Genomic DNA, 27830 nt, shown 5'->3' on the forward strand with positions numbered 1-27830 from the left:
TCTATAAATCACAGTGTTTTAGAGCTGGGAAAAAATTTGAAAAATCATCTAGACCCTCTCATTTCACAGAAAAAGTGACTCACTAAATTTGTAAGTCCTGGTTCCAATCCCAATGTTCACATTAAGATTTATTTCTTCAAATTATCCTGAACTATATTCTAATTTTCTTTTAACTCTTAGAGGAAAATAAAGTTGGTTTAGGTATGTATTACATTTTCAAACAACTCTATTAAGTAATCCCAAATAAGCTTGAGAGGTGAGTACATATTCAACAGTCAAATTTCACTAAAAAAATATGGTGGACATAAAAGCATTTAAATATGTAATTTACCATTAAATCAATGTTTTTATGTTCCTGTTACTTCATGTCACTTTTGTAGTGCTGAGTAGCATTATTTACATATATACTTGATCTTCTATTATGCCCTTCATTTCTATCTAGATAATACTGCTTTCGGCTATACTCTAATAAGAAAACAAAGTTAAGCTACACAATTTTATCTTCTTGAATCACTAATGTTTTACATTATTTGTAATTTCACAAAGAAAAAAAATGGACATTGCTTAAAATACTGTATTTTAAAAGTTTAGCTATAAAAGGGCACACTTAAAAGTTAAGCCCATAACTTTTAATAAGATTTACTATGATAGCCTTAGCTCAAAATATTTAAGAATTTTAAATTTAACAGCATATATCTGACATGATTAACTTACTTTCCTTTCTACATTAATTTTCCCCAATATTGATATTAATCTTTTACTTATTCACAGTTTCCTTGGCTATCATAGGAGAAAAACGTCTGTATTTTCCAGAGTTAGATTTATATACAGACAAAAAAATTCTGGTTAAGGTATATAGTAGGATAAAATCAAAATTTTACTGAGTTCTCTGATAATTCTTTACTTTAAGATCCAAAAAAACAAAAGAATCTCTTAAGAAGTCTTCCATTCTACTGTACTTTTAAACATCTATATATATCTTACATACATGAATGCTTTAATGTCCACCCACTCTAGTTAAAAAAGGCAACATGCACAAGTAACATAACATGCTACTAAGACCACCTTACCACATCATCTGCCAAAGTTTTTATTTGAATGTTCTATTAAAACCAAAAGGGAAAAAAAAAAAAAACCTGTCAGATAAGAGAATTCATAGATCAAACAAATTAATAATTGAATGATACCCCATTGATTTTATTAATTATAACTAATCAAAAAGAACTAGCAACTTTGAATATATAACCAAATACATTTTTTACAAAAGGAAAAAAAAACACTCTTTAAGGATTAAAAATGAAGATTTGGATGGGGGTGTGTACTTGTTTTTAAAGATGACTTGCAGAGTCCCAAAGTCAGATCTGGATCAGACATCATTACCATAGTGCTCAAACATGATAAAAGAAATTGCAAAGTGTTAAGTCCTTTCAAGTATTTTCAAAGTTTTAGAATGAATCATATATATGAAATAAATAAATTTTTAAAAATGGAAAAAATGTCACATTTAATATAAATGAAATAAATGAAACAGCTGTGTCTAAAATCCAGTTACATCTGATAATTAAAGGACATCTTCAAAATATACTAGAGAAAACTGAATTAACAGATTCTGTTAATCTATGTCCATTTCTCAAAAATTCCAAAACATGTTTTTTCCATGTGGTTTTCTACTTCTGCTGAAAAGCACTTAAAATGGTATATCCTAGTTAGTAAAAGAAAGTGGCTAATAAAAGCTACCATACAACAAAATGGGCACCACTATTTGAAGAATTAGGGTACAGCAATGCTAAAGTAATAAAGCAGTATTACAGTAAAGTAAACAAAGTAATAATAATTTAGTAATCTTCCATGATTGAGAAGGTAATTCAAGATCTTACAATAACTTATGATCAGCATGAAGGGCAATTATTATAAGTACGCTGAAATTCTAATTAAAAATTGTTATTTGGGGGCACAGTTGTTAAGCATCTGCCTTCAGCTCAGGATCGAGCCCCACATCTTGCTAACTACTCAGCGGGAAGCCTGCTTCTCCTTCTCCCACTCCCCTCTGCTTGTATTCCCTTTCTCGCTGTCTCTCTCTCTCTCTCTCTGTGTCAAATAAAAGAATAAAATCTTTAAAAAATAATAAAATAATAAAAATTGTGGTTAGGGAGGAAAGAGATTTTTAAAAATCACCAGTTGAGATTTAAAAGTAAACTTTCTGCCACATCCTACACATTTATGTCTTATAACAGAAGCTGAGGGGCGCCTGGGTGGCTCAGTGGGTTTAGCCTCTGCCTTCGGCTCAGGTCATGATCCCAGGGTCCTGGGATCGAGCCCCGCATCAGGCTCTCTGCTCAGCAGGGAGCCTGCTTCCCTATCTCTCTCTCTGCCTGCCTCTCTGCCTATTTGTGATCTCTGTCAAATAAGTAAATAAAATCTTTAAAAAAAGTAACAGAAGCTGAATGATGTACACCAACTTAGTCAAGCTTGCTCACATCCCTTTTTACTAAAAGGCATATTAGTACTTGTAGCCGAGTACTTCCCAAATTTGGGAAAGGAAACAATTCATGTCCTAGAGTCAGAAAGAATAATCCCCAAGATGAAGGAGAACAGACCAATGCCCGGGCATGTAATAGTGAACCTTGTGAATCTTAATACCAGGGAAACCATCTTAAGGTCAGGTAGGAGAAAGAGATTCCTTATCTACAAAGCGAGGAACATCAGAACAACCTCAGACCTGTCCAGTGAGATCTGGCAAGCCAGAAAGGGCTAGGAAGACATATTCAGGATACTAAATGAGAAGAACCCAAAATTCTTTATCTGGCAAGGCTGTCATTCACAATGGATGGAGTGATAAAGAGCTTCCAGGACCAGCAGAGATTAACAGAATATGTGACCACTAACACGGTCCTGCAAGAAATATTAAGGGGGGGTTCTATAAAAGGAGAAAGAACCCCATGGGTGATATAAAACAGAAATATACAAAGGTGAGCCACAGAAACAAGACTTCACAGACAACATGATGACAATAAAATCCCATCTTTCAATAATCACTTTCAACGTGAACAGCCTAAATGCTCCCATAAAATGGCACACGGTTGCAGACTGGATTAAAAGACAGGACCGATCCATATGAGGTCTACAAGAGATTCATTGTGAACCTAGGGATACATCCAGACTGGAAGTAAAAGGATGCAGAATCATCTTTCAAGCCAAAGGACAGCAAAAGAAAACCGAGGTAGCAATGCTCATATCAGACAAATTAGATATTAACATAAAGACTGTAGTCAGATACAGAAGGACACTTTATCATTCTTAAAGCTTCTATTCAACAAGAGGATCTAACAACTATAAATATCTATACCCCCAACATGGGAACAGCCAACTACATAAGCAAACTATTAATCAAAATACAGACATATTGATAATAATACATTAATTGTAAGGGACCTTAACATTCCACTCTCAGCAAAAGACAGATCATCTAAGCAGAAAATCAACAACTAAACAAGAGCTTTGAATGACACATTGGACCAGATGGACCTCATAGATAAATACAGAACAGTCCACCCAAAAAATAGCAGAATACTCATTCTGCTCAAGCACACATGGAACTTTGTCCAAAATAGACCACAAGCTCGGTCACGAATCAGGTTTCACCCGATACCAAAAGACAGATTATTCCCTGCGCATTCTCAGACCGCAATACTATGAAACTGGAACTCAATCACAAGAAAACGTTTGAAAGAAACTGAAATAGTTCAAGCTAAAGACCATCCTCATCAAGAATGTTTTGGTCGGGGCGCCTGGGTGGCTCAGTGGTTTGAGCCGCTGCCTTCGGCTCAGGTCATGATCTCAGGGTCCTGGGATCGAGTCCCGCATCGGGCTCTCTGCTCGGCAGGGAGCCTGCTTCCTCCTCTCTCTCTCTGCCTGCCTCTCTGCCTACTTGTGATCTCTGTCAAATAAATAAATAAAATCTTTAAAAAAAAAGAATGTTTTGGTCAACCAGGAAATCGAAGAACTTAATCAATCCACTGAAACCAATGAGAACGAAGACACATCAGGCCAAAATCTATGGGATATGGCAAAGGCGGTCCTAATACATAGCCATCCAAGCCTCACCCAAAAAAACAGAAAAATTCCAAATATACAAACTATCTTCATACCTTCAAGATCTGGAGAAATCAATAACAAATTAAACCAAACCCATGCACAAGAAGAGAAATAATTAAAATTAGAGAGATCAATGAATTATATACCAGAAATACATTAGAACACATCAACAAATCTAGAAGCTGGTTCTTTGAAACAGTCAATAAGATTGATAAACCACTGGCCAGACTTATCCAAAAGAAAAAAGAAAGGATCCAAATTAATAAAATTATGAATGAAAGGGGGGAGATCACAACTAACACCAAGGAAATAGAAAAAGTCATCAGAAATTATTATCAACAGCAATATGCCAATAAGTTAAGCAACCTAAAAGAAATGGATACATTCCTGGAAATCTATAAACTTCCAAGACAGAAAAAGGAAGAAACTGACAACCTGAACAGACCAATAACCAGTAACGAGATTGAAGCAGTGATCAAAAACCTCCCAAAAAACAAGAGTCCACAACCGGATGGATTCCCTGGGAAATTCTACCAAACATTCAAAGAAGAAATAACACTATTCTCCTGAAGCTGTTTCAAGAAACAGAAACAGACGGAAAACTTCCAGACTCTTTCTATGCTGCCAGCATTACCTTGATCCCCAAACCAGGCAAAGACCCCATCTAAAAGGAGAACTTCAGACCAATACGATGCCAAAATTCTTACCAATACCTACCTAACAGGATCCAACAATACATTTAAAGGATTATCCACCACAACCAGGTGGGATTTATCCCGGGGATGCAAAGATGATTCAACATTTGCAAATCACTCAATGTGATAGAACAAATTCAGAAGAGAGAAGAACTACATGGTCCTCTCAACTGATACAGAAAAAGCATTTAACAAAATACAGCATCCTTTCCCGCCTTTCATGGTTAAAACTCTTCAGAGTATAGGGAAAGAGGGGAATTTCCTCAATTTCATAAAATCTATCTATGAAAAACCCACAGTGAGTATCATTCTCAATGGGGAAAAGCTGAGTCTTTTCCTTAAAATCAGGAACACGACAAGGATGCCTACTCTCATGACTATTACTCAACATAGTACTAGAAGTCCTACCAACAGCAATGAGACAACAAAGAAATAAACGGTATTCAAATTGGCAAAGAAAAAGTCAAACTCTTTCTCTTCGGGAATGGCATGATACTTCATGGGGAAAACCCAAAAAACTCCACCCCCAAATTATTAGAACTCATACAGCAATTCAGTAATGTGGCATGATACAAAATCAGTGCAGAGAAATGCATCTGTTGCTTTCTTATACACTAGGCATCCGTTGCTTTCTTCTACACTAACAATGAAAATGTAAAAAGAGAAATTAGAGAAATGATTCCATTTACAACAGCATCAAAAACTCTAAGATACCTTGGAATAAACCTAACCAAAGAGGTGAAGGATCTATACTCAAGGACTATGGAACATTCATGAAATAAATTGAAGACGACACAAAAAGATGGAAAAACTCTCCATGCTCATGGATCAGAAGAATAAACATTGTTAAAATGTCTATGCGGCCCAGAGCTATCTGTACTTTCAACACCATCCCAATCAAAATACCATCAGCATTTTTCAAAGCGCTGGAACAAACAATCCTAAAATTTGTATGGAACCAGAAAAGACCCCTAATCACCAAGGAATTGTTGAAAAAGAAAAACAAAGCTGGGGGCCTCGTGTTGCCTGATTTCAAGCTATATTATAAAACTGTGATCACCAAGACAGCCTGATACTGGCACAAAAACAGACACACAGATCAAAGGAACAGAATACAGAGTCCAGATATGGACCCACAACTCTATGGTCAAATAATCGTCAACAAAGCAGGAAAAAAATATCTGATGGAAAAAGTCTCTTAATAAATGGTGCTGGGAAAACTGGTGAGCTATATACAGAAGAATGAAACTCGACCATCCTCTTACACCATACATGAGGATAAACTCAAAAAGGATGAATGACCTCAATGTGAAAACAGGAATCCATCAAAATCCTAGAGGAGAACATAGGTAGTAACCTCTTCAACATCAGCCACACCAACTTCTTTCAAGACAGTTCTCCAAAGTCAAGAAAACAAAAGCAAAAATGAACTTTGGGACTTCAGCAAGATAAAAGACTTCTGTACAGCAAAGGAAACAGTCAACAAAACAAAGAGGCAATGCAAGGAATGGGAGAAGATATTTGCAAATGACACAACAGACAATGGGTTGATATCCAAGATTTATAAAGAACTGCCCAAACTCAACACCTCAAAAACAAACAATCTAGTCAAAAAATTGGCAGAAGACATGAACAGACACTTCTCCAAAGAAGACATACAAATGGCTAATAGAAACATGAAAAAATATTCATCATCATTAGCCATCAGGGAGATTCAAATCAAAACCACATTTAGATACCACCACCTTACACCAGTTAGAATGGCAAAAAATTGACAAGGCAAGAAACAACAAATGTTGGCGAGGATGTGGAGAAAGGGGAACCCTCTTACACTGTTGGCAGGTGCAGCCACTTTAGAAAACGATGTGGAGGTTCCTCAAAAAATTAAAAATGGAGCTACCCTATGACCTGGAGATTGCACTACTGGGTATTTACCCCAAAGATACAGATGTCATGAAAAGAAGGGCCATATGCACCCTAATGTTCATAGCAGCAATGGCCACAAAAGCCAAACTGTGGGAAGACCAGAGATGCCCTTCAACAGAAAAACTGATAAAGAAGATGTAGTCCATATCTACAACAGAGTATTACTCAGCCATCAGAAAGGATGAATACCCAACTTTTGCATCAACATGGATGGGACTGGAGGAGATTATGCTAAGTAAGTCATGCAGAGAAAGTCAATTATTATATGGTTTCACTTATTTGTGAAACATAAGCAGTAGCATGGAGGACACTAGAAAGAAGGGAAAAATGAAGGGGGGGGGATCGGAGGGGGAGACAAACCATGAGACACTATGGATACTGGGAATTAAACTGTGGGGTTTAGAGGGGTGGGAGGCTAGAGGGATGGGTTAGCCCGGTGATGAGTATTAAGGAGAGCATGTACTGCATGGAGCACTGGGTGCTATACACAAACAGTGAATCTTGGAACACTACGTCAAAAACTAATGATATATTGTATGGTGGCTAACATAATTTCCAAATACAAAATAAAAAAGAAAAAAATGAAAATAAAAAAACTTTCCAACAGCTCTCTAATTTCACTACGAGTGTAAGTCAAAATCCTTACAATGGTGTACCAGGTGCTCCCGATCTGTACTCCCTCCAGATCCCTCTGACCTCATCTGCCCCTTTAATTCCTTCAGTTCAGTCACAGTGACCACCTCACTGTTCTTCAATAATGTAATCAGTCACGTGCACTGACTCTTCCCTCTGCTGGCAATGACCTTTTCTATTTCCATATTCTTTCTTCCATAATCTCTCCTTTGGAATTTTTGCTTAGTGAGACCCAATCTGTCCATCCTATTCAAGTGGAAACAACGAGATTAGAAGGTGGCAGTGGAGTAGAGGACCCTAGGCTTGCCTTGTCCAATTAACACCACTAGATAACTATCAAATCATCTCAATACCCCAGAAATTGACTCCAAACTGGCAGAATAAAATACAACTAAAGGAAGACAGGAGGCCACATCAAAGAAAATAGGAAGTGCAGAAACAAAGTTTGGGAGAGAAAAAGATCTTAACCACTGCAGTGGCAAGGGAGCTGTGTTCGCAGAGAAAGGCAGGAGACAGACTCACATGTAGGAGAGCACATGGGGAAAACAATTCCCTCTAACAACTGGCTTGGAATGTGAGAGGAGCCAAACTTCAATTTCATGACTTCTGACAAGCAATAGTGCTTAAAGCCTGGAGTTTTAAATGTCAGTGGGCTTAGCTGAGATAGAGCTCCAAGGACATTGGGGTTGCTCTTGGGAGAGAAAGCAGACAAAAGACCTAGAGACACACAGCATGGAAACAGCAATCTGAAGACCAACTAGGGCACATGGTGGGGAGGTTATGGGTTCATTTTAGAATGCATCCCAGAGAGGCAGCATTCACAAAGGGACCCTTTAGGAACAAAAAACTGCCAGATGCTATATCCCTCCACTGCCTAACTTCATAAGCACATGACCACCTGTGGGCACCAGCACAGTGGCAACACTCACTCACTAACTTACCTACACCAAACCCAGCCCAACATACCCCGGCAGAATCACACTTACGGAAGTGCCAGTTTCACTGGTCTCAAACCAAGGCACACCTAGTCAAATGCCCACATTCAGTCCAGGGACCAAACACTATTCAAAACAGACCAAGACAGTCTCTGTAGACAACTGGCCCAAAAGATAAAGTGACCATCACAAAATAGCACAGTATATGCAGCACACATTGAAGATAGTCAATGCCAGAAATGTAAGGCTATGGGAAATAAGGGAAACCACACAGCAGGACACTATAGAACCTCTTCTTCATAAGGCCATTACCCACAAGAACAAGAGATTTAGTTGACTTTCCTAAAGCAACAAAACTAAAAGACAACCTACTAATGGGAGAAGGTATTTGCAAATGATATATCCAGTAAGGGGTGAATATCCAAACTATATAAAGAACTGATACAAATCAACACTCAAAAAACAAACAATCCAATTTAAAAATGGGCAAAAGTCATATAACAGACATTTCTCCAAGAATGACATCCAGATGGCCAACACACACATGAAAAGATGCTCACCATCAACTCATCATCAGGGAAATGCAAATCAAAACTCCAATGAGATATCACCTCACACCTGTGAGAATGGCTCCAATTAACACCACAGGAAACAACATATTTGGCAAGAATGTGGAGAAAGTAGAACCCTCTTACACTGCTGGTGGGAGTGCAAACTGGGGTAGACACTGTGGAAAACAGTATGGAAGTTCCTCAAAAAGTTAAAAATAGAAATGCCTTCCCATCCAGCAATTTAACTACTACAGTTTTACCCAAAGGACACAAAAATGTTAATTCAAAGGGATAAAAGCAGGACACCCAGGTGGCTCAGTTGGTTAGGTCATGATGCCAGAGTCCTGGGATCAAGTCCTGCATGGGGCTCATTGCCCAGCAGGGAGCCTGGTTCTCCCTCTGCCTCTGCCCCAACCCCTGCTTGTGCACATGCACACATGTGCTCTCTCTCTGCTCTAACAAATAAATAAATAAAATCTTTTTTTAAAAAAGGATACATGCACCCTGATGTTTACAGTGGCATTATTTACAACAGCTAAATTATGGAAGCATCCCAGTGTCCAATAATAGATGAGTGGACAAAGGAGTTGTGATACACACACACACACACACACACACACAATGGAATACTACTCAGCCATAAAAACAAAGAAATCTTGCCATTTAACAAAGAAATCTTGCCATTTACAATGACATGGATGGAGCTAGGGAGTATAATGCTAAGCAAAGAAGTCAGAGAAAGACAAACACCATATTATTTCACACATAAATGTAACTTAAGAAACAAAGCAAATAAGCAAAGGAAAAGAGAGAGAGAGAGAGAGACAAACCAAGAAACAGACTCTTAACTATAGAGAACAAATTGATGGTTACCAGAGGGGAGGTGGGGGGAGGTGGGTAAAATAAGTGAAGGGGATTAAAAATACGCTTATGATGAGCACTGAGCAGTATATAGAATTGGTGAATCACTATCCTGTACACCTAAAATGAATGTAACATTGTACATTAACTATACTTGAATTTTAAAAAGACACATTTGTAAAAATGACAAAATAATTTGATTCACAAAATATATATATATATATATATATATATATATATATATATAAAACCCTCCTTCAGAATACATTAGATAATAAAATAAATTATTGGGTAAGTTACAATTAAATTATCTTCAATAGAAAAAATTATTTCCACCTCACAACTGTCTTTATAAATTAGTCAAAAAAGAAACATACAAAAGGAGTTGAGAATAGCAAAAACCACCAGCAAAAGAAACATTTCAGGGAACTATAAAGAGCTGTTTAACATTTTTATGTAAACTATGTAAACATTTTATGTAAACTTATGTAAACAGGCATTTTTATGTAAACTAAACTTAAAACATATTTTTAAATGGTTGTATTAAAGTGCATTTTCATCTATACTTGTGGTGAGCCTAACATAACAAAGAAACTGAATCACTATGTTGTACACCTGAAAATATTATATGTCAACTATGCTCAGCTAAAAATATTTTTTAAAGATTATCTAGGGCACCTGGGTGGCTCAGCTAAGGGGTTTAAACCATGCCTTCAGCTCAGATCATGATCCCAAGGGTTCTGGGATCAAGCCCCGCGTCAGGCTCCTTGCTCAGCTACGAGCCTGCTTCTCCCTCTACCCTCTGCCTGCCATTGCCCTTGCTTGTGCTCTCTCTCCCTCCCTCTCTCTCTCTCCCTCCCTTTCTGTCAAATAAATAAGTCTTTAAGGAAAAAAAAAAAAAGATTATCTGAAAATTTTTTTTCATTCATAATGATGTTCTATAAGGACAAGCTCTCAAATTTTATCTGAATGTGATTTATATAGGTACATCCATCTCTCACACATGACATGTAAGCAGACATTATAGATTTTAACCCTGTGTACAAACTATAGAGCTATTATACAGTTAAAAAATTTTTAAACAAAAATGGCCCAAAATAAACCTTTATTAGAGTCACACCCCCGAATTAAAAGCACTGATTGAAGTCATTTTAGTAAGCTTTTATTGTGCAAATCAAATGGTAATAGTCATTAGGATGAGGGAATACTGCACAAATAAGTATGGTGACCATATATTTCCATTAAAATCAACTCTAGAAAAGCAGTAAGCTTGCACTTAGTCAAACAATTAGAGTTTATTAAACTTCACTTGTGATCAGTTATGTTAAATATAACTTACTACAGTATTATGAGTATTGTATAATTATAAAATTATCACTCCAGAGTCTCAACCCCGAAAGAGAAATGGCCGATTTACTTATAAGCCCTAATGCTGAAGTTCTGATTGAAATGCAAAATTCATTATTGCAAGAAAATTAAGTTTTAATTTTCTTAATCAAACAGAAATTAACAAAGATAGCAATATGTAAAGATTCAACTCTTATGGTTGTTACATGGTAATACAATGTTATATAAACACTGCACAATTACTCCCACAGAAAGAGGAAAACTAAACTGTGTATAATTCAAAAGTCTCACCACCAACTAAAAAACTTTGTCACACAAATTGACTACTTTCTTCTCTTTTAAATAAATAAGTCAGACATCGTAATAAAAAATGAAGGGTCAGTTATTTACCTGGCTTTAAGTTTCTTGCTTAGAAGGGCAATACGACACAGAAAACCATATTTGGTTCAACTGAATGAATATTTGAGCTTTTTCTATGCACCTATTCAGTGCTGAGCACTAGTAATACAATCATGAACAAGATAAACATGCATTATTCCTTCATGGACCTTGTAATCTAGTTGAAGATGAGATCCATGAAAGATCATAAAAGAGAAATTCTGAGAGCTCTAACAGGGCAGTACCCTAAAATAACCTCCATTTACTTTTCAGAGTAGTAGGGCCCTTAAGTTAGGCCATCTGTATCAATCAGGGTTTGATTTCTCTAGACGAAATTTCTGCCAAATACCTATTCAGATCAGTAGCAGTAACAGAAGGAAGTACTTGTCAAAGGCCTGCCTTTTATTTTTCAGATCCTGTACTCACTCTAAACTTTTATAAACCAGTTAAGACCAATCAAGGTAATTCAAGGCCATTAAACCATCTCTAAACCAAAATGAACATTTAGTTCAGGCATCAAATACTTTATTACAAAGACTTTTTTTGGAGAGGTGTCTAGGTGGTTAATCAGTTTAGTGTCCAATTCTTGATTTCTGTTGAAGTCATGATCTCAATGATCCTGAGATCCAGCTCTGAGGTCAGCCTCTGAGCTCACTGTGGAGTTTGTTTGTCCCTCTACCTCTGCTCCTCCCCCTGCTCGCTCGCGCTCGCACTCTCTCTCTCTCTCTGAGCTCACAGTGGAGCCTACTTATCCCTCTCCCTCTGCTCCTCCCCCTGCTCTCTCTCTCATAAATTAAAAATCTTTTAAAAAGCTTTTTTTTTAGTAGAGTACCTTTCAGTTGTATTTATTTTACCAAGAAAGCTAAATCTATTCTGATTTTTAGAACTGAGATCAATGTAGAAGTTTTAATGCTAAGAAGATAAGAGGAAAACAAACTTTGGCTTTCAAAAATAACTGATTACTGCTTCTATTTAAAATTAATCCAAAATATTATTTCATCTTTCTAACACTGTCATTTTCAGATGCATACATGTCATCTTAGGTATTGTAGTCTTTCACCATCATTAGCACTTAGGAATTAGATGACAGGTCATTTGGCAGTGTACTAGGTTTAAAGAGGATTTAAAGAGCCGTGGCCCTGCAGGACAAAAGCCTAGTAGTAGTTGAGATGAATAAGTAACAGTCATTAAGCTTCTATTCACTTTACTTTGCTGTTGTTAGCATCTCAAACTGTCCCTTTCATCATTTCAATAAAGCAATGCTTTTATATTTTTGCAACCATAGGGACATCATCTGAGAAGTACTGTCAAATCAAAAGCATCAAATTTTAACCCACGAGAATTCTTAACTATTACAAAATAAAATTCTTTCTACAATCTTTTATGACAAGAAAAAATTCCTTTAGGGATTTTCTTCTTAAGATGCTCTTTCAATTTATAATGAACAAAATGTGTATCTACCGGAAATCAAATAGGACACTGCAGCATTGGACTTCAGTTTTCTCCATTAAGCAAAAGACCATGTTACTTCACTGGATAAATTTCATAAAGCTGTCATAACAAAATATGCTCAGTATTAAACTGTTTTGCTATGAACTTCAATCTTTAACTGCCAAGAGGAGTGACTATGATATAGGAATCCAGCAATCTCTTCCATGTAACAACCATACCTAGCTTCACGACTAAGGGTGAAGCCTTCAGGAAATACATGTTTGCCACTTAGGTCTTAAAAAAATCATATAAATGAATTGGAGGAAATCATTTAGTACTTGAATTAATCAGAAACAACTGTAGGAATAATCTAGGTTTCTAAGACTAGTAACTTCTTCTGTAGGTATAGAAATATTTTTTTTGTTTTATACTAAACTATTTCAAATGGGAAATTTGTTTAGCATGAAAATTAATCTTTTAGTCTATGAATAAAAAGCAGCAGATGAAAGCTAGTTTTACACAAATATAAGTATTTCAAAACACAGCATAGCACCTTATACATAGTAGATACTCTGATGGCAATGAGTTAGCCAAGTAGGACTCAACATTTAATTTTTACCTTCTGTTTAAAAAATAGAAATGCCTCAACCAAACATTAATATATTTGAGTACCCATTATAGGCCCAGCAATGTATGCACATACAAGTATAAGATATGATTCTGCCCTTAAGTCCTCTACTGTCTAATCAGAATGAAATCTAAACACATATAAACAAATGCTAAATTGTGAGATTCTAAGGTATGTCACCCCCCCACCCCAAGCACTATCACATGTCCTATCCTATTATCTTCACAGCATTAACCAATATGTGAAATATCTTGTACACTTATTTGTGTCTTATTTTCTAGGAAACAAATCCCTAACAGCAGGGACCTTAATTTACCTGTCTTACTCACTTTTGGATCTCTAACACTTAGAGCAGTAGCTGGCATGTAACACCTACTCAAATATTTGGTGAATAAATTGAGTACAATAGGAATTCAGAGAAGAAATACATAAATGTAGCTTCATTTAGAAACTATAAAGAACTGTACCCTAATTGTTGGGTAGGATTTAAATAGCCAGTAAGGGGACAAGAAGGAAGTTAGGAAGAAGAAGGAGCATTAGCATTTTATTTTACCTTAGGTAAGCAGCCTTATGAAACACAGGGTTGACGTTGAAGGGTATTAAATTCTGAACATGTATGGTGGGGATGGATTAAAGATAATCTTGAAAACCCAAGGGAGTAGTATGGCCTTAAGTCTCACAACTACTGAGACTTCTTATGATTTCCTGATTCAGAGATAGACATGGAGAAGGCAGTATTTCAGAAAGATGACTTTAGGTAGTGTAAGTCCACAATCTGCTATCTGAAACCCTTAAAACCAGATGTGTTTTGGAATTTAGAGTAAAATTGTAGAAAGGAATACAATATGTGTTCCATAATATAACAAAATACAGCCAGCAGGATCTAGTGTAGCACCCTAAATCAAATGCATTCATGGTTAACAGTGAAACGTGAATATTCCACAAACAGGACAGACAAAGACTACATATAGCTTCAAGTTGGGTCAAGTTTTGTGGCTGAATGAGAAAATTCTGTTTCCAGAGCTTTCAGATTTTTGAATTTCAGAGCAAAGTTGTAAGCTGTAATATTCAGAATAGAAGAGAGCAAGAATCAAAGGCTAAAAACGTAGCTTGCAGAGATAAGCAAGTTGGGTCTATTCTACCTAAATACTAGTTACAATTCAATAAGCATTTATTATGTGCCAGGCACTATGCTAAGAGCTTTATATGCATTGCCTCATTTAAACCCTCACAGCAATCCTACTATATAGGAATTTACTGTCCCATTTTACAGGCTAAGTAATCAAGTTTCACAGTCATTAAGTCATTTGCCTAAAGTCACAAAGATAATATATTACACAGTTAGGATTAGTATTTAGATCTGAGTAGAATCCAAGCTCTAAAACATCTACCTACATGCTGAAGTCAGTCCACAAGAGTCTTCATCCATATAACAATACTAGTTAGCGCTCAAGTTCTTTTTCAATCTCAGCCTTTCTATGTACACTTTGCTCTACTGAAAGTACTCACCCCATGCCCCCTTGTTCACCTAGCCATCTCGGCTCAGATCAGATTACAGTCGATCCTGTGATAGTCTCCCATGGTTCCTAACTTCTCCTTTTGTAACACATTTCAATTATTAAATTATAATTTCTTCTCAATGACAGTCTTCCTTGTTATACTGTACATTCACTGTAGTAAAGATTAGTCTCTCTTGGTCTGAACTGTGTTCTCAGTTTTGTGTACTACTTCCAGCACACAGTTAGCACTCTAACTTGTCATGATTGATTGAATTGGAGATAGTAGGAGAGAGACAGACACCAAGAGCGAGATCCAGTTGTGAGGTGATAAGAGCTAACTAGGATGGTAGCAACAGAAATAGAGAAGGCAGTTGCTATATATAATTTTATTTAAAATTATGCTTATTATTGAAACAATGTACCCAGACATGTGCCTGTTGTTTGTATTAAATAGGGTGATTTAATATCTATTGTTGTGCTTACCATCTTTTTTTTTTTAAGATTTTATTTATTTATTTGACAGAGAGAGAGAGATCACAAGTAGGCCAAGAGGCAGGGGGAAGCAGGCTCCCCGCTGAGCAGAGAGCCTGATGCGGGGGCTCAATCCTGGGACCCTGAGATCATAACCTGAGCCCAAGGCAGTGGCTTAACCCACTGAGCCACCCAGGTGCCCCTGTGCTTACCATCTTTATAACACAAAAATAACCTCTAAATGGCTATGATTATTATTCTGGAGATACCTCACCACACAATGACTTAAATAACCACATCATTTAGTTTTCTGATGTAGCTGTAAAATTAATCTGACAAAACAAAATGATTCACTCCTTTAAAGATTTAAGAGTATTAATCACCTAAAACTGAAAATTATTCCTGAGTTGTGAATAAGGTATTATTATAACACATTTTTGGTAGAAAAAGGTATATATTAAAAAAATCAACCAATGATTTAATTTCACTATTAGTACTTTTAACTGCTATTCTTGAATTTGCAAATAATGACCAATCCACGGAAGAGTTGGAGTCTAAAAGTACATTTATATAGCAGTTATTTAGCTCCTGGAACACGTTCCCAAATATGCAACCAGTAAAAATGGTTTCCAAAGTAAAAGCAGACAACCATCTCCCCATGGAAAACAAAAACAGCTTGTTTAAACTCATACAGGAAGAACTTGTTTAAATAACTAAATATTGGGGCACACCTGGGTGGCTCAGTCAGTTAAACGTCTTACTGCTGATTTTGGCTCAGGTCATGTTCACAGGGTCATGAGATGGAGAGGCGCTGTGCGGGGTGTGGAGCCTTCCTGGGTTTCTCTTTCCCCGCTCTGCCCCTTCCTCCCTATAATTAATTAATTAATTAACAAATATTTAACACTGAAAAGCTCAAGCAAAGCATGATTATGGTAGGCAAAAATGACTTCAAATTAATCCCCACAACAAACCTATACTGTAGTTATTATTATTATCCCCATTTTACTGATAAGAAAAATGAGGGACACAGAGGTTAAATAAAACCATTTTATAATACTCTCTGACCGGTATGCAGTATCACCATGCCAGCTAAAAATATACTTTCACAAAGTTATTAGCAAAGACAGGAATGTGATATGATATGACCCATCAATAGCACAAACAGAGGCATCTCAACATATTCAATAATTCCCTTGCTTGAAAACCAAGAAAAGTTTCAACCTGACATCTTAGACCATTTACATAGCTTACTTTCAGAGTTAGAGTAAGAGCTATAGAGCTCAAAGGTCATGTACCTCCCAGATCACTCACATGAACTTGTCTATAAAAGCTACTGAATTAATTTTCTGACACCAATAACACACAGATCTTTCCAGGTACCCGACCAACTATAAAATACAAAATCGTAAGTGACAAAACATACTCTCAAGAGCATATACTAGATTTTCCCATGATATTTGTATTTTTAAAATACAGAAGGAAAATGCCATCAAATAAATGTCAATAAACTCTGTAAAATGAATTCTGTAAATGAAACTCTGTAAATGAATTCTGGATTTGCCCTAAAAATATTTATTCTCTTCATGTAAATTGCATTAAAAAATTAAGCACTCTCATCTTACAGAATAAATTCTATGACAAAGATTAAAAACTCCCCCCACCAAAAAAGATTAAAAACCTTCCCAGTTTCTGCTTTCATCTACCTTAGTTATAGTAACACACAAAATCAGTATTTTAATTTAATCCTTAAAGGACTTTATGATTTCAACTTAAGTTTTCTGAGCCAGCCAACAATGAAGAATTCATTCTTTTTGTCCTAGCTTTGTCAAACAGAAGCTTTCATTGAATTCCACAAAGGTAGAGCCACAAAGAGCCTTACTAAATGCAATCAGGAGGGGGAAAACCAGTATAAAATTAGGTCATTCTGTAAAATATTACTAGTCTCTACATCCAATATGTTTTAACTAAATCATTAAAAGGTAGCTTCAAGAGAAGAAAAAAATAAAAAAAACCTAAGCTGAAATCAGAAAGGAAGGATACCTGGGTGGCTCAGTGGGTTAAGCCTCTGCCTTCAGCTCAGGTCATGAAGTTGGGGTCTTGCGATTGAGCCCCGCATCGAGCTCTCTGCTCAGCGGGGAGCCTACTTCTCCCTCTCTCTCTCTGCCTGCCTCTCTGTCTACTTGTGATCTGTCTGTGAAATAAATAAAATCTTTTAAAAAAAAAAAAAGGAAATCAGAAAGGATTACTGCAAAAATATACATTTATAACTAGTAGTTTTTTATAAGCCCTCTAGAAGTATATTTATCATGAGTAAAATCTGTCAAATTTTTGTTTTCTGCCGATATCTGTATTGATGTGACCATACAGCCCAAATCCAACATCTGCTCTTAGTGAATAGTTAATTGGATTTTCTTCTGCCTTCTCCTTTCCCTGCCACCAAGACCAATGAGAATGTTCCAACTTAAAGAACACTGGAGGTTATACTACTAAAATAATCCTTAAATTATATTATGTATTTAAATATCCTAAAATGGTTTATCTGAAGTTTTACAACGATCAATGATAGAAATAAATATCTTAAATATTTTGTGACAAGGTTAAACCTAGGTGGGTGTTTAATAAAGAGACTGAGAAGTGTGCTCTCAATCTCTTCAAAAACAAGTGACTAAATTTCCCCCCCCTTTGGTATATTTCTAGTAAAAATATATGCTTAACCTGGAGACTTTGACACGTGAACATAGAAGGATGAAATTTTCTTTTAAATTTTTATTTAAATTCCAGTTAGTTAACATACAGTGTAGTATTAGTTTCAGGTGTACAATATAGTGATTCAACACTTCCATTCAACCGCCAGTACTCAGCAGAACAAGTGTACTCCTTAATCAACACCTCTTTCACCTATTCCCCCAACCCACCTCAGAAGGATGAAATTTTGACAAAGGCTAGAGATGTGATGTTATTAAACACCACAAAGGAAAAGATATATCACATAACCGGGAGAACAGTTAGGAGGAAAAATTTCAGGAAACTGGAAGAAACTAGATGTACACTGATTTTTATGAACTAACCAAGTTTGGTAAAGGAAGGAAGTGCCAAGTAACTACTGACCAAAAAGAAACGGAAACTGCCAGATTGAGGTTAAGATAATTGTGGGGTAGGCAACAGATAATATCTAAAACAAATAAGGTAAGACATGGTACTTCAAGCATATTATTTAGAGATAAGGAGAAAACTACAAAACAGTAAAAAGAGTTAAAATGGGTTGGCACTGGTAAACAACAACACTGGTGATAGAAATACATGGAGTAGGGGAAGATTACTCTTTAAACAAGCCCTTCTGTATCACTGACTTTAAATATGTACATATATAGTACATATTTTGAGTACTTTGAGTATTTTGAGTAAAAAAATGATCAAAGAAAAGTAAGTTAAAACCAAGCTAGCGGAATTCTGAAAAGTAAAGGATGAAAAAATATATAAATAAAATCCACAAAAGCAGCAACAATAATACAAAGAACAAAACATCTGAAAAACAAGGCTGGAGACATGGTTGGTAGTCTTGAATAAGTCAAATGAAACAAAATTGCAACAAACAATATATAATGATTATAGAAATGATGACACATGGCAAACATGGGAGAGCCAGATTAGGGAGGTGATATGGCCAAACTCCCCAAAGAGTCAAGATTTGTACCCACTTCTACCATCCATTTTATAATCTCTTTGTAATAAACCTCCTTATTTAGCAGAGTTCAAAATTCTAAGGATTTAATATCTAGCCAGATAATCACTTCAGTTTGCCAAGAATACTGTCCGTTAGAGGTTTCAGGGTTTTTTTGTTTTGGTTTTGTTTTTACTGCAGACCTGTTCTCCATAAAAGGCTACCTTGATTATGTGCAAGAAGAGAAAATGCTGGGGGTGCCTGGGTGTCTCAATAGGTTGTATATGTCTTCCACTCATGTCATGATCTCAGGGTCCTGGGATCCAGCCCTGTGTCTAGGTTCTCTGCTCAGGGGGGAGTCTGTTTCTCCCTCTCCCTCTGCCCCTTCCCCCACCTCGTGTTCTCTCTCTCAAATAAATAAATAAATTCATTTTTTTAAAAAAGGAGGGGGAGAGAAAAAGAAAGTCTACTCTTCTCCCCTTCCTTAAAAAAAGAGAAAATGTTAGTAAATATTACAATGACATTTGAATAGACTATTAAGTCTAAAACTAATCTAAATAAACACAGCAGTCAAGGAACTAAAAGAAAAAAACAAGTTATTTCTGAAAGGGGGAAAAAGATGTCTCATCTTTTAAAAGATAAGACACATTGCGTTCCACCTTTATACACACTAGTCTCTGATAATGCACCCATTTAAATGTTCAGCTAGCACAGTAACACACATTCAATCATTTTGTTATCAGCAAAATATTTACCATATACACAAATTCTAAAACTATTATCCTTACCAGTTGCTAACTTTCCCTCTTACCCTACAGCAAGCTATTGAGAGGAGGGAGCATGGGTAAGTGTGTGTGTGTGTGTGTGTGTGTGTGTATGTTATTCAAATATTTACTAACACTAGCCTCTAAAATCAAGGCATTAATTCACACAATAGAATGAGATAAAAATGGAAATTCTACTTTAAGCATCATAAGCAATCAACTTAAATTTAAAATCATCAGGAAGAACATGGCAAACAGGACAGTGGAGCAGTAACTTTCAGTAAGAATTGTGGTACGATACACACCTCCTCAAATGAACAGCAACCACCTGACTGTTCTACAAATGATCATAAAAAGACGTAAAGGGTTAGTGATTAAATATGTTATTTTTTGAGTAGAGCAGGGACAAAAAGTTCGTCCAGCAAACTCCCTATGAACAAATTGCTTTATTCATCCTACCCTGAAGTCTGAGCCAAATCTGAATAAACCTAGGTAGTTGAATAGCAGTTCATCTACATTTGAATAGAACTATTGCAATACTGGAATGGTTCCACAAATCTCCCTATCAGACTTCACTGGTAAATAATACTTAGCAACCTCCCTACTAAAAATCCTACTAAAAATGAGAAATACAAAGACAAACGTTAAGGCACAAATAAATATACAGAATCCCTCAGGATTACCTAACAAAACCACAAATGTTCCAGAAAGCATATCCTTGGATATAATTCTTAAAAAGATCTGTGATTACAAGGCCTCATACTGAAATCATCCCCTACTTTATTTTTATTTTAGGTCTACAACATAAAATGTCGACACCCAATAGATGCCTTTATCTGTCATGGAGACAAGGTAACCATATATTAATATGTGATTAGTAAGTTTTAAAGAATGAGAATACAATCTGCTTGACTACCATGGTTATTCGACAAACAATTTGGAGCATGCTGGTTCCTCAGATACCCAGAAGCGACAAAGAAAGGATGTTCTAACTAGAATTTCATTTTACAGCACAGAAAATGAGCCTTTACCATACAGCATTATACAGACATAATAAGGTCCAGGAGGTGGTTACTGTTGTGGGAAACAAAGGCAGAAGCAAAAGTATTAAATTTCCTTACTACCTACAGTCCACTGCCAAGTCCTTGAAACAGGCAAAGTGACATTCCTCTAGGGACTCAGCTGCTTCAGTGTTACTACTTTGCTATGGGCAAAAGGCAATCTTAGCCGGACCCTCCAAGATCCTGTAAGCCTACTTTAACATATAAAAATTCCTTTGGAAACTTCCTTTTATCTCTACCCCCCTACAAGATACATGTTGGCAATCATCTTCCACACATATGACCCACCTACATACATCTGAAGAGTCTCATGACTGAGTTTTTCTTGAACAGCAATAAATGACCTTTCCCCAACAATAGCTAGCCCCTTAAAAGTTCTGGAAACCTTGCTTCCAAAATTCCTTACACACTTACCCTACCTATCCCTAATCCCCTCGCAACTTTGCAAGTATATAACGGGCCACTCCTCATGACCTCAATGCATCTCTTTCTGAGCATGGGTCCTGTCTCCATGATTTAATAAAATCACCTTTTTGCACCAGAGAGGTCTCAAGAATTCTTTCTTGGCCGTCAGCTTCAAACCCCTAACATATTTCCTATATCAGCAACTTTTTAAAAACTGGTTAAAGTGAGAAATTATTAAAAGTAGAAATTGTCTTCAACATTTTGTTGTAACTCACAACCTGGAAATACACATTCGTTCACCACTTTTTTGATGTAGAGCTAAGGCCTTTTAATATAGGCTCCTTAACGGGAATTCAGAGCAACGCCCCTTTCATAAACCACATCCTTAGTGCATTCTCTACTATTAGCATTTTCCTTGGAAAAAAGAACTTAAAGATACCTGCAAAGCCACAGGAATCCTAGATTGTTATTTTTCCTAGGCTTTTCACTTGCCTCACCTATGCTTAATTCAATGGCAAGCTTTTTAGCTGCTTCATGAACTCATACAAAGGACTTCTAGTTAATTTTCATGGAAAGATCTTTTTCTTCTTACTAATTCCTATCATTACAATAGTAATTACACTTGGCATTATAGGTGTGGAGAACAAAGGCAAAAAGGAAATGTAGATAAAATGAAATCTCCTTATAACTCTCAGTCCACTGACAAATACTTGCAGCAGCAGGGTGTGACATTCCTCCAGGAACTCCCAATCTTTTTGTTAATGCCTAGTAGAGGGAAAAACAACCTTAGCTTAACAAAAGCCAGGCCTTCAGGATCCGGTAAGTCTTTAACATATGAAAGACCTTTTGGAAACATCCCTCATCTTTACTTCCCACAACTTGAAAGCATATAAATCAGTCACCCCCCCTCACAACCCAAGTACAGCTCTTTCTACCCAGAGGTCTTGTCTGGGTGCTATAATAAATGGGTGCTATAATAAAGACACCTTTTTGTACCGAAGATGTCTCAAGAATTCTTGGCCACTGGCTCATGGCCCCTACTTCAAACCATATCAAAGGTATGGAAACAAATACAACAGACTCACTGGTAAGCATACAACTCAACAGATAGGAACAGAAGGTAGTTTATAAATTATTAGAAACCACTGCTTTTAATATTTATCATTTGTCTCAATGATCAAATTGTCTAAGCTTAAATTGTATGTTGACGCGAGCAAAACCCCTGCGTCCCGCCAGGAGGTCGCGACGTGTAAAGAAGAGATACAGAGATGGATAAGATGTAACTCACTTGATCTTTATTGGGACGAGGTCCGCACCACTATCGTGGTCCGGTCACGGTCCGCTGAAATTGTCACGGAGAAGGAGACGTCGCCTCACAATCTAGACAGAGAGGTCACCGCAGAAGTTGAGACTGAGAGCCAGCGAGTGGTCGGCAACAAAGCTGTCGGGGTGTCGGTATCACCGGCGATGATGTCCTCCCAACAGGGAACTCGCTTCACCTCAGTCCAACCCGATGCCTCTTTTATATACTGTGCTAGGTCTCCTTCGAAAACACATTACATCACTTATTTTTCTCATGCTTGCACATCAAAAACACACACATGTCAAAAACATTTTTCGGTCTTTACGATATTTCGTATAAGTAAAAATGTTTACAACTTTTTGCTCCACGCTAATCTTATCACTGCACGCATATGGTTTAGGCTTACTTGCTATGTGGTATTTGCTGCAAGGCTAGTTTGTTATCACTACACGCATAAGGTCTAGGCTTACTTGCTATACTACGAGGTTAGTTTGTTATCACTACACGCACATGGTTTAGGCTCACTTGCTATGTGGTTAGTTTGCAACTTGTTTCTGTTGTTCATTTAGTAGGAGTTTGCTCTTACTATATATTATTTATTTATTCATATATGTATTACACTTTATTTATTATAGGTTCGTACTCACTACATATGTCATTTGCAGATAAGAAACATGAAAGGATCTTTTTTATTTATTCCTGCTTATATAAAGCCATTTTGGAATATACCCTTCACTTAAAAGGCCATATGAACAATCCCAGTCTTAGAAGAATCACTCTTCTCACCCTATTTGTTTGCCTACCCACAACTCCAGAAGCTTCACTAGTGCTCACATGGAAGCAGTTATGAATTTAAAAAAAGCTTTAAGATACACTCTTATGTGAATAAAGGAAAGACTTGAAAAGTAGAAACAGCTCAGTGCCAATTATTCCTAAGGGAGAACTTTTAAATCAAGGCTGCTTACAGGATTATCTGTTCCCCAAAACATTCTCCTTTCACTGTCAGACTTCATGCTCTTTCTTGTGATACCTGCTTGATAATTTACAAGCAATGAACTTTTATTAACACTCATCATTTTACAATTACGAGAATACAGCACAACTCCAGAAATTATCGTAACATAGTTCTTTCTTATACTTAGGAAAAATAAGTTCTTTGACAGAAATGAAGACTCAGAAAAGAGGAGGTAGGTACTTGGAAAAAGTGAAGAACAGGAAGATGTGGGAAGGGGGGAATCACAGAAGAAGGGTGTCACCTAAAGGGAGACCGCCATTATGTGGGAAAAGGGTACAGAAAGGAGCCTGGGGAATCCCAAAGATAAAATTTACCACCTTCAAAATATTGCCTAGGGTCAGCCCCATACCTAGAAAAGAACTTTTTCTTCACTATTCCCACTATATGGCACCTAACTGCTACCAAAGCCCAGACTCATACTGTGCATAAGTAGCTCATCTACAATGTAGATTAAGTAGGATTTGAAAAAGGGGAGCTACCCTGGGAAACTGGACTCCCTATATAACATGTTCCCAAAGAAACAATATTCTCAGAGATACGAAAAAGAAAGAAAAATGTCTTACAAACACTTTTTGGAATACAACATGTTCTTAGTATCCACAGTACTAAAGAATACTCAAAGAGCAAAATTTAAAACGTAGGAGATAAAGGAACAAAGAAACCAAAGCTACCACTTTCAAGAAAGAAACAGTTGTCCATAAATAACACTAGCATTATAATATCCTACAGCAAAACATCCACCTTTGCTAACCTTTGACCCCTTGGGATAAAAGTCACACACTGTAAGGATCTGATACTTCTCTACCCAGGGATTTGGTATGCAACACTTCCATCCAGATAAGATTAAGGTGAGGATATGTTATATTCTGCCTATTTCTGCTATTCACAGTTTTGTAGATTTTTTTCAATTTGCATCAGAAAAAACAGGTAGCTTTCTCAATATTTCTTTTTGTTTGTTTGTTTGAAGTTTTTATTTAAATTCCAACTCGTTAACATATAGTGTTAATATTGGTGTCAGGAATATTATTTAGTGATTCATCACGTACAACATCCAGTGCTCATCACAAGTGCCCTTCTTAATAACCATTGCACATTTAGCCCATTCTCCAACCACCTCCCCCTCCAACAATCCTCAAGTTTGTACTCTATAGTTTAGTATCTTGTGTTTTGCCTCTCTTTTTTTCTTCCTTCCCCTATGTTCATGTTTTGTTTCTTAAATTCCACATATGAGTGGAATCGCCTATTTGTCTCTCTCTGACATGACTTATTTTACTTAGCATAATACACTCTAACTCCACCCATGTCATTGCAAATGGCAAGATTTCATTCTTTTTTATTGCTGAATAATACTCCATTGTATATAATAAATACCACATCTTCTTTATCCTTTCATCAGTCAATGGACATTTGGGCTCTTTCTTTGACTATTGTTACTAACGTTGCTATAAACACTGGGGTGCATGTGCCCCATCCAATCAGTCTTTTTGTATCTTGAGTTAATACCCTGCAGTGCAATTGCTGGGTCATAGGGTAGTTCTATTTCTAAGTTTCTGAGGAATCTCCATACTGTTTTCCAGAATGGCCGCACCAGTTTGCATTCCCACCAATAATGTAAGAGGGTTCCCCCTTTCTCCACATCCTTACCAACATCTCTTATTTGTTGTGTTGTTAATTTGAACCATTCTGACAGGTGTGAGGTTGTATCTCATCATAGTTTTGATTTGAATATGCTTTTTCAATCTAAACATATACCCAGGGGCACGTGGGTGGCTCAGTCGTTAAGCGTCTGCCTTCGGCTCAGGTCACAATCCCAGGGTTCTGGGATTGAGCCCCACATCGGGCTCCCTGCTCAGCAGGAAGCTTGCTTCTCCCTTTCCCACTCCCCCTGCTTGTGTTCCCTTTCTCACTGTGTCTCTATCAAATAAATAAAATCTATTTTAAAAAAAAAGTTTAAACATATACCCAGGATATGCTCCTTCCTCTAGGAGTCATCTTCTCCTCCAACATAGTAGGGAGGGTCTACACTACCCAACAAGCTTCATATATACCTCAGTACCTAGCAATAATGTCCCATAATCACCTAAAGTTACATGTCTAAATATAAACTCATCTTCCTACCAACTATCTCTGTCCCTACTTCTCCATGCTTATTCTTCTTCCTCCCACCCAGATCCCACCTCAATTCAATCACCAAAGTTGATAGCTTCTAAATCCTTATCTTCCTCTTTACTCTATCCCTATTACACCACTGTCCTAGTTCAGCAGTTCATTTCCTATTTCTACTATTATAATAAATTCTCTAGTCTCCCAGCCTCCAATCTGACCTCTTTCCAATCATTTCTCCTCACTTTTTTAAACTTTTGGATCTGGAGTAAAGAATTAAATTCCATATGGACTCTAAGAAGGTGATAAAATTGAGTGATGCAGGTCAACTAAAGAAAAGGAAATGTCAACTAACACTTGACCCCAGGGTGAAAAAAGATTTCAGAGCACTGGCATATCCCAGAGCACATGGCCCATTAAGATGAGACAGATCTTGTTCAGGTACAGCAGAATGCTGACAGCCATGTGGGAACATAGGCTCAGTATTGCAAAGTTATTCTGCTGTTTCAAGAGAAACCAGAAATTTGGACTTACATATGTAAACTCCCAATTTTTAAGAGCTGACAAGTCAAATTTGTAAAACCATGCCAATGCTGCAAGCTTAACAAAACAAATCTGTGGGCCAGATATGACTTGCAAGGCTGCCATTCTGCAAACTGCACAAAAATAGTGGTTCTCCAACTTTAGAGTTATCTACATAGATTCCCAGACCCACATCAAAAGGATTCTCATTCTGTAGGCCAATGGGGTTCCAGAATCTGTCTGTTAGGAAGCTTTCTTGGTGGCCTTGAGGTAAGTGGTCCTAAACCACTTCTTTTTTTTTTTTTTTTAAACAAATCTGTATAAAAGGAAATCTAGAGAATTAAAGGGAATGAGAAAAATGGAAAATATACTTCTAATGCATTTAAAATATCTTAAATATTCTCATTTGCTGTCATAGGGAAATACAACCTAGTATATACTTGCTTCAGTTTTGCACAATTGTGTTCATTCATAAACATATTTTCAAGTACTATATGAAACCAGTGAGAATTATTAAAAGATTATTTTTTTCAGTGCACTGAACATCTCAGATTAATAGTAATACAATGGTTATAATTAGCATTAAAATATAAGATGGTCTTGGAGCACCTGGGGTGGCTCAGTGGGTTAAAGCCTCTGCCTTAAGCTCAGGTCATGATCCCAGGGTCCTGGGATAGAGCCTGCTTCCCCCTCTCTCTCTGCCTGCTTCTCTGCCTACTTGTGATCTCTGTCAAATAAATAAACAAAATCTTCAAAAAAAAAATATATATATATATATATATATGATGGTCTTTCTAAAAATGAGGAATATTTTATCTTTACTGAGAAATCTACTTTTTTAAAAAGATTATTTATTTATTTATTTGACAGACAGAGATCACAAGTAGACAGAGAGGCAGGCAGAGAGAGGAGGAAGCAGACTCCCCCCAGAGCAGAGAGCCCAATGCGGGGCTCGATCACAGGACCCTGAGATCATGAGCTAAGCTAAAGACAGAGGCTTTAACCCACTCAGCCACCCAGGCGCCCCAAGAAATCTACTTTTAAAATGTTTTTTTTTTTGGAATATTTTAAGTGATCCAGTCTACATGAAAAGCCAGAAACTGAGTATAATCCATGATCCATGAATTCATAGTTAAGTCTTCTGTTCTAAATTCCAAATGGATTTTTCAGACGGGGAATGTGGAGAGGGCAAGAAGGAGGAGTACCTAGTGACTCACTTCCTGGCTTATTTTAGTCCAAATTATTAATCTCCCCTATCTCTAAATCCCACCTATTCATACAGCACTAATCAAATACTGATGTGTATATAAATCTCATTCTCCTTAAAATACTGTATATTCCTTGATAAGAAGCACCTATATTTCACAACTCTTTATCCTTCAGCACTAAACAGAATATTAAACAGAATTGCTCTACAATGTTTATCAAGTAAAGGAATAGTATCTATAGGAAAATGTGCCCCATATTCTTAAGCAAAAGGAGGAGGGGCCAGTAGCAGAGGGAAGTTTACGCCTAATCATCAGACCCAACTTACAGGCAATAAAGT

The 27830-nt window shown here is 36.7% G+C and overlaps 1 protein-coding gene across 7 annotated transcripts in view; it reads right to left on the reverse strand.

Annotated features, from left to right (window-relative positions):
* DIAPH2 (diaphanous related formin 2) overlaps positions 1-27830 on the reverse strand; it is a 980096-nt gene that overhangs the window by 929454 nt on the left and 22812 nt on the right. For 6 of the 7 annotated variants that reach the window (XM_004775974.3, XM_013047535.2, XM_013047533.2 and 3 more), the window contains exon 2: positions 1071-1103. The exons of the other annotated variant lie outside the window; for it this stretch is intronic. In XM_004775974.3, the coding sequence (XP_004776031.1) occupies positions 1071-1103 (33 nt within the window). The remainder of the gene's footprint in view (positions 1-1070; positions 1104-27830) is intronic. 7 annotated transcript variants of the gene reach the window in all.

Source organism: Mustela putorius, unplaced genomic scaffold (assembly GCF_011764305.1).
Source record: "Mustela putorius furo isolate JIRA1106 unplaced genomic scaffold, ASM1176430v1.1 tig00003846_pilon_pilon_pilon, whole genome shotgun sequence".
Taxonomy (NCBI): Eukaryota; Metazoa; Chordata; class Mammalia; order Carnivora; family Mustelidae; genus Mustela; species Mustela putorius.